We start from the raw sequence: 8,371 nt of genomic DNA on the forward strand, positions 1-8,371 counted from the left end.
CAAGCTAAGCGTATTCTTTGGGATCGGCTTCGTGAAGTCATTGAAAACTCTACGGGTATGTGGATTCTCCTTGGAGATTTCAACGCGGTTAGATCTCAGGATGAGAGGTTGAAGACCCGATTCAACTCTTTGTGTGCGGTTAATTTTAATTCATTTATTTTTGAGGCCGGCTTAATGGAGTATGATATGAGGGACCGTAAATTTACTAGATGGGCGGATAATGGTAGAAAAGGGAGTAAGATTGACCGGATGCTTGTTTGCCCGGAATTTTTTAGTCTATGGCCGAGTGCGTGTTTCAGAGCTCTTCCGAGGTATTTATCCGATCATAGCCCTATTGTTTTGATCACTAAAGAAACCAATTTTGGCCCGAAGCCATTTAGAATTTTTAATTCGTGGGTTGGTCGGGAGGGTTTTGAGGAAACGGTTCGTGAGGCAGCTTTGTCCTTTTCCTCGGACGGTCCTGCGGACTTGTCATTACTTAAGAAGCTTGAATTCCTTAGAGCCCGTATTAAGATTTGGAGGAATGAGATGGTTAAAAAAGAAGGCGAGAAGGAATCGTTGGCGAGATCGGAGATTGAAGAGTTGGAGGTTATTTTGGAAGAAAGGGATCTAGACGAGGAGGAGGAGTGGGTTCTGTCGGAAAACGCGAGACTTATTAAGGAAATCGAGTTTAATAAGACCAAGGACTTGAGACAGCGATCAAGGGTTAAATGGGCCAAAGACGGGGATGAAAACTCTTCCTTTTTCCACTCTATGATAAACTGTAGGAAAGCGAAAAACGCCATTCATGGTTTATCGATTGACGGTTCTTGGTGTTCGAAGCCTACTAAGATCAAAAAGCATGTGTTCGAGTTTTTTCGAGGTCGTTTTAAGGAAGAATTGGCTGTTCGTCCGTCGGTTTATCTGGATAATCTCAAAACCTTGTCACAGGTTGATGCTGATAGTTTGACGGCGGTCTTCTCAAAGGAGGAGATTAAACTAGCGGTTTGGGATTGTGGTAGCAATCGGGCCCCGGGTCCGGACGGTTTTAACTTCTTCTTTCTTAAACATTTTTGGGACATTTTCGAGGATGATTTCAAACAGGTCTTGGATGAATTTCATTCAAACAGATCGGTTAGTCGTGGATGTGCTTCGGCCTTCATAACTTTGATTCCGAAAGTCCGCGACCCTTCGAACCTTGGTGAGTATCGCCCTATCAGTCTGGTTGGGGCCATCAACAAGGTGGTTTCTAAGGTTCTCGCTAACCGGCTTAAGAAAGTTCTTGGTTCTGTTATTTCGGATAACCAGTCGGCGTTCATATCGGGGAAGTTCATTCTCGATGGTCCTCTTATCATCAATGAAGCTATCTCGTGGTTGAAAAAGTCTAAAAAATCGGCCTTTTTATTCAAATTGGACTTCGAAAAAGCTTACGACAACGTGAATTGGGGTTTCGTTATCTCTATCATGAATCAGATGGGATTTCCTCGGCTTTGGTGTGATTGGGTTTTTGGGTTATTATCGGCGGCTAGAGCGGCGGTTCTGGTTAACGGCTCTCCTACGTTCGACTTTCAGTGTTTTAAAGGTTTGCGGCAGGGCGATCCGTTGTCTCCATTCCTGTTTCTCATTGTGATGGAGGCCCTCTCTTGTTGCTTCAATAAGGCTACCGATAGTGGTTGCATTAAAGGTATTCGTCTTCCGAATAACGGTCCCTTGTTATCTCATCTTTTGTTTGCGGACGATGCGCTTGTTATCGGGGAGTGGTCAATAGAGAGCATTTCCAATGTGATTAGGATTCTTCACGGTTTTCATATTTGCTCGGGGCTCCGGATTAATCTCCACAAATCCAGTATTATGGGGGTAGGTGTTTCCGATTCTGAAGTTCTATCTCTAGCTAATTCTTTTGGGTGTAAGGCGGAATCCTTCCCTGTCAAATACCTCGGGATTCCGGTGGGTGCCAATATGAATCGTTTATCTAACTGGTCGGCGGTTATTGAGATGTTTGAATCCAGGTTAGCTCTATGGAAAGCGGCTGTTCTTTCTATTGGGGGGAGGGTCACTTTAATTAAGTCGGTGCTTCAGAGCCTTCCTGTCTATTATTTTTCCCTTTTCAAAGCTCCGGTTGGGATTATCGACCGGTTGGAGGCTATCATGAGAAAATTTTTATGGGGAGGGGTTGGCCCGGGTAGAAAAACATGTTGGGTTTCTTGGGACCATGTTTCGGAGCCGATGGACAAAGGTGGTCTTGGTATTCGAAAGCTCGCTGCTGTCAACAGAGCCTTGATAGCTAAGTGGGCATGGAGGTTCAAAGTGGAGTCAAATTCTCTATGGGTTAAATCGATTTCAGCTATTCATACTCATCGGGGTTCGTGTGATTTTCTTCCAGTTAAAGCTTCCCTCGGTGGTGCTTGGAAAAACATTGTTAGTTTCATCGACAAACCGGTTTTCGGTTCTGCGCGGTTCCGTCAGGTTATAAAAGGTGTTGTCGGGAACGGATCGTCTTTAGCGTTTTGGCTCGATCCGTGGTTATGTAAAGATCCATTGAGGTTCTGTTTTCCGAACCTATTCGCGTTGGAATTAGACAAGAAGTGTGTTGTCCGTGAGCGTATTTGCAGCCCGTTCTCTAATCCGATGGCTAGTTGGAAGTGGAGAAATCCCCCTGACAGCAATGTGGAGTTAGCGGAGTGGTCAGCTTTGTGTGTGCTTTTAAGGGACGTGATCTTGACCAATGGTCCTGATAAATGGATGTGGACTGCGGACTCTTCAGGTTTATACTCTGTTAAATCGGCTTATGATATGTTGACTCAGGATATGTCCGTTAATAACCGGGTTACTTGGGAATGGTGTCGTTGGATTCCAATCAAGTGTAACGTGTTCGCATGGAGAGCGGTGTTGGAGAGACTTCCAACCAGGGTAGAACTAAGGAAACGGAACTTGTCCTTACCGGAATCGGTTTGCCCGTTATGTTTAGACGGAGAGGAGACGGCTTCTCATCTTTTCACTGCTTGTAGTTTCTCTACGGCTATTTGGTTAAAGATTAGCTATTGGTGTAAAGTTCCCTTTCCCGTGGCGTTCTCCTTTAAAGATATTGTGGAAGCCTTTAGGTTCAGCGGGCTGAAAGGTGAAAAGCTCAGGGTGTATCAAGGTCTCGTGATCATCTCCTGTTGGTCGATTTGGTGTGCTAGGAACGATTTGGTCTTTAAAGACAAGGTGCCGAAGATAGAGGAGGTTTTTTGTGCGATAAGGTCTATTGGTTTTCTGTGGTATAAAAATAGATCTAAATGTATAGATTATTCTTGGGAGGATTGGTGTAAATTCTTGTAATCGGTTTTGGTCGTTGTTGGTCGCCCGTGTTTTTTGTCGGGTCGGCCGGTTTTAATGAAGTTTTCCTTTCAAAAAAAAAATATATCGTAGACTTATATATGCAACACAGCTCGGGACCGCCAAGACAAAAACGCATCAAATAACTTCTATTGACTTAGAGTAAAGTAATATTTTATTAAGTATTAAATTCAAAAGAAAAGAAATATCATCATCATACTTAGTAAATCCTACGAATAACAAAACTAAGGTAGAGTCTCAGAAAGGTAAGATATAGACAACCTTACCTCTACCTCATAGAAATAGAGATGATGCTTCCAATGAGACCACCGGCTCGATAGTAGTTTGCATCAAGCCTTGGACATAAGGTACATAACACTCAACAATTAAAACAAAGGCCGATTAATGCATGTAGTCCGTTCTCTTTCGGCTATCAACACCACCACATGATGCATGATTAACCAACCATCCCCCTCTTTAACGTTATTTTCACGAAATTAGTAAATTAAAATTAAAATTGGTGCACTTTCACTTTTACCCCTCAAATGCCCACACATATATATACATTACTAGGTTATCACCCGCGAATACTCGCGGGTCGGAAAATTTAATTTGCATTCATCGAGTTGTCGTTAAATAAAATAAAAACACATATTTTCAAAGGTTTTTGATGAACACGTTTGAAAAAAGAAAAGAAATATAAAACAAACAAATTAACATTCTCAATAGTAATTAAAACAACAAATTACACGAACTAAGTGGTATAGAATATGATCTTATATTGTATTTATTAGCATTTATTTACGTCCACCTAATATATGATTTTTCTTAGTGCTTAAAAACCTGATTTAAATTTAATACCATTGTCATATCTCGCAATGTTTTTAAAAAAAAAATTATATCGTATCTAATAACATCATTATGTAATAAAATACTAAAGTTTCACAACAATATTTGGCCAACTAAAAACGTTGATCATATCAGCCAGAACACACACACATCTCTCTCTCTCTCTCTCTCTCTATCTGAAATAAATAATACAGACAAAGAAAGAAAAACGAAAGAATCGCCACCAACTGCCATTCACGAGGGTCCTCCCCCATTAAAACCAATCCACTCTCTGAAACCTTATAATATTATATAACATTATATAAAATAACATTATGGGCGGAGATACTTTACAGATCTATAAATCCAAATCCCCACCCGATTTCTCTCTCTCATCCACACCATTATTCTCCACCTTTTCGTCACAGGTCAAATGATCCTCTTTTCCATTTTTATTTTCATCATTTCACACTTATATGCTCTTCTGATTATGAAAATTATTATTATTATTTTTATACAATGATTATGAACAAATTGACAACAAGTTTTGTTTGTTTTGTTGCAGAAATTGCTGAGACGAAAAGATGATATGGCAAACTCTATTTTTAGGTGTAGTGTTTCAATTGATTTTTGTGTTTGGTGGTAGTAATAATAATAATTATGACAAGAATGTTTACATATGGCCTATGCCTGAATCAGTTCAGTATGGGAACAAAACTCTTATTTTAAGTAAGGATTTTAATCTCAAAACTGATGGGACTAAATACAAGGATGAATCCGGTATCCTCAAAGATGGGTTCACTAGGTTGCTAGATGTTGTTACATTAAACAATGTTGTTGAATACAACTTTGGAAAAGTTGATCCGTCTGTGTTGTTACATGGGATTCATGTTGTTGTTCTTTCGGAAGGCGATGAGGTATTGTTGTTTGGGGATAATTTGTTGGCGGTTTTCGAGTTTTGTAATGATTCGGTTGTGGTTTTGTTGTGTGCAGTTGCAGTATGGTGTAGATGAGTCATACAAGTTGTATATTAATTCAAAAGGGAATCCAAATTATGCACATATTGAGGTTGGTTGGTGTCAGTGACAGTTTGACAGTTTGATAGTTTGATGTGTGTTATGTTTTTTGATTGGATGAATGTTTGTGCAGGCGGCTACGGTTTATGGAGCTCTACACGCGCTGCAGGTTAGTCGTCTGTTATCTAGAATTTTTGTCGAGATCTGAAAAGGTTTTAATGGTGTTGATTTATTGATTCTTTTGATAATAATGTGACAGACATTCAGTCAATTGTGCCATTTTAACCTTAACACAAGAAAGCTTGTAGTTAGTCAGATACCAATAAGCATTACTGATCGACCACGTTTCTCGTATCGAGGGCTCCTGATTGGTAAGATGCTCCTTTCTTCTTTTCTCCCTCATAGATAAGTTAAGTTTATCGTTGGTTGTTATTTGATGGTTTTAGTTCATTTGAGTTTTTGTCGTCATATGGTTGCGACTAGATGGTGAAATTGTTAAGTCATAAGCATCGTTATTGGGATAATTATTGTTTACCAATACGCTTATACTGAGATTTTGGTGACAACGGTGCAGATACATCTCGGCATTATCAGTCATTGCCAATGATTAAAAAAGTTATTGATTCTATGGCCTATGCAAAGCTGGTAAGTCGTATCTTCCGGCTTACCCCTAAATATGCTATTAATATCTTGTAGTTATTAGACTTAATAGAGTTTGACTCATAATTAATGAATTTTTTATTTGATTCAATGCAGAATGTTCTGCACTGGCACATTGTAGATCATCAATCTTTCCCGTTGGAAATACCTTCATTCCCAAAACTGTGGAACGGTGCTTATTCAAGACCAGAACGCTATACAGTGGCTGCTGCAGCTGAGATTGTGAGGCAAGTAAACTTTAATTGTGATTTACATCTATCTGAGTATCCATTACGGTAATATGCATTTCTTTATTTTTGTTATATTGTGCAGTTATGCCCAAAGAAGGGGAATTAATGTGCTTGCTGAGCTTGATGTTCCCGGACATGCTCGATCATGGTAACCCTTATATCTAAAATATCCTCTTCTTTTTTGTGTCCGTCAAGGTTTTATTATCAACACAATGCCGAGAACTATAAAAGTTGAAAAACCTAACACTTATCATCATTAGGGGCATTGGTTACCCTGCACTATGGCCATCAAAGACTTGTCGGGAACCACTTGATGTCAGCAACGATTTCACGTTTAAGCTGATCAACGGGATTCTCTCAGGTGCACCCGATCTCCTTTAAGCTGTTTCGAGAGTACTTTTTTTTTGTAGGGAAGCTAAACAATTAACTGATTAATAAATTTTGTTTATTGTTTCAGATTTCAGTAAGATTTTCAAGTACAGATTTGTTCATTTAGGAGGTGATGAAGTTGACACCAGTAAGTTACTGATTTTCATAATTTTCGATGTTGCGATTTCTCGTTACAGATTTGACAAAATATACTTTTCAACACTGTATTTGATATCTCAGCTTGCTGGACCTTAAGTCCTCGTATAAAAAAATGGTAAATATTCTGCCATCGGAATCTATTTTCATCTTTTCAATCATTTGAAAATTGCAAACGAAAGTATTTATACCAAGCTTTGGTATTGCAGGATGAAACAGAAGGGCCTAAATGAATCTACGGCTTATGAGTATTTTGTCTTGAAGGCACAAAAGATAGCTTTGTCCCATGGTTATGAAGTTATAAACTGGTGTGTCATACCTTCCTTCCAGTCTGCTCTTATTAAACCAATAGTCGACGTTAAATATTTAAATCCCCTTTTTGCTATTTTTTTTTGCAGGGAGGAAACCTTCAATCATTTTGGTGATAAATTGGACCGAAAAACAGTGGTCCATAACTGGTATGTGTTTTTTTTTTTTAAACTTATATTGTAACAAACAATGGTTAAGATTAATTGTTTGTTCTGAATCTGATAATAGGCTTGGGGGTGGTGTTGCCGAGCAAGTCGTTAAAGCTGGATTAAGGTGCATTGTAAGCAACCAAGACAAATGGTATCTGGATCACTTGGATACTGAATGGCAAGAATTTTATATGAATGAACCCCTTACAAATATTACAAAACCCGAGCAACAAAAGTTGGTTATCGGTGGTGAAGTATGTGCGTGGGGCGAACATATTGATGCGTCGGACCTTGAATCTACCATATGGCCACGTGCAGCAGCAGCTGCAGGTAACTGAACTTTATTTCACATCACACATCCTCTAAAATTTACGATCATGTGCTTACAAATGTTCTGTTATTAACAATTTTATATCTTTTTTGTTTTGTTTTATTGAAGAGAGACTGTGGACGCCTTATGACAAACTTGCTAAAGACCCAAATGAAGCGACGTCAAGGATATCGAATTTTAGGTGTTTGTTAAATCAAAGAGGAGTTGCAGCTGCTCCGTTGGATATGCCGGGTCGTGGTGCACCAGACGGGCCAGGCTCATGTTACTTTCAGTAGTTTAATGAAAGCGGATTCTTCAATAATCATGGCAAAAATGCCAATTCTGTGGATAATTAAGAAATCCAAAATTCTGTCAGTAAGTTATATGACAAAATGGGAGTCTGTGAAGCTGTGTCGATCATTGCAATGAAATTATATTCTAAATGTTGTCTTTATCTTGCTAATAAGTGGATCAATTGGTTTCATACTTATGAACTTGGTAACAAAACATATTAGAGCATTCACATCCAAGGCATCATATCGGGTCAAAGTCAAATTTATTTATCATGTCGGGTCAAAATGTCAAACACAATCAGAAATTCATATAAAGCAAATAAAACTTAAGTATTAGTACGTATCATATTTAATAATAATTAAAAAATCCATCCTTTTTTTTCCTAACAAGCTTACGTAATTAAATGATATCTTTCTTTCTAACTAGCTTACTTAATTAAATTTATCTTAAAAGTACTTTTTTCTTTAAATATATAAGGCTGGGTCTATTCGCACACGCTGTTTGTCTTTTTGCACATCCAAAGCGCCTCGCTATGGCCAAAGCGGGGCGCTTTGGCTTTGGTCAACAGACAAGGACTGACTTCTGCCAGTCCTTGTCTGTTGACCAAGCCAAAGCGCCCCGCTTTGGCCATAGCGAGGCGCTTTGGATGTGCAAAAAAGACAAACAGCTTGGGTTGGGGTTTATTTGGGTTGATGTGGGTTAGTTTGGTAGGGATTTTTGGTTGAATTAGTATGGTAGAGATTTTTGTAGTAA

General features: G+C 38.9%; 1 protein-coding gene across 1 annotated transcript; it reads left to right on the forward strand.

Moving 5' to 3' along the window:
• Positions 1-4,274: 4,274 nt before the first annotated feature.
• LOC110904502 (beta-hexosaminidase 3) lies at positions 4,275-7,790 on the forward strand. Its single transcript, XM_022150344.2, has 15 exons — positions 4,275-4,553; positions 4,691-5,042; positions 5,119-5,193; positions 5,275-5,310; positions 5,401-5,512; positions 5,716-5,786; positions 5,898-6,028; positions 6,114-6,179; positions 6,292-6,392; positions 6,489-6,548; positions 6,641-6,674; positions 6,766-6,864; positions 6,955-7,014; positions 7,094-7,344; positions 7,454-7,790. The coding sequence occupies exons 2-15, from the start codon at positions 4,710-4,712 to the stop codon at positions 7,618-7,620; spliced, it is 1,596 nt and encodes a 531-aa protein (XP_022006036.1). The 5' UTR covers positions 4,275-4,553; positions 4,691-4,709; the 3' UTR covers positions 7,621-7,790.
• Positions 7,791-8,371: the final 581 nt, after the last annotated feature.

The sequence above is a fragment of the Helianthus annuus genome, chromosome 14, assembly GCF_002127325.2.
Source record: "Helianthus annuus cultivar XRQ/B chromosome 14, HanXRQr2.0-SUNRISE, whole genome shotgun sequence".
NCBI classification, from domain to species: Eukaryota; Viridiplantae; Streptophyta; class Magnoliopsida; order Asterales; family Asteraceae; genus Helianthus; species Helianthus annuus.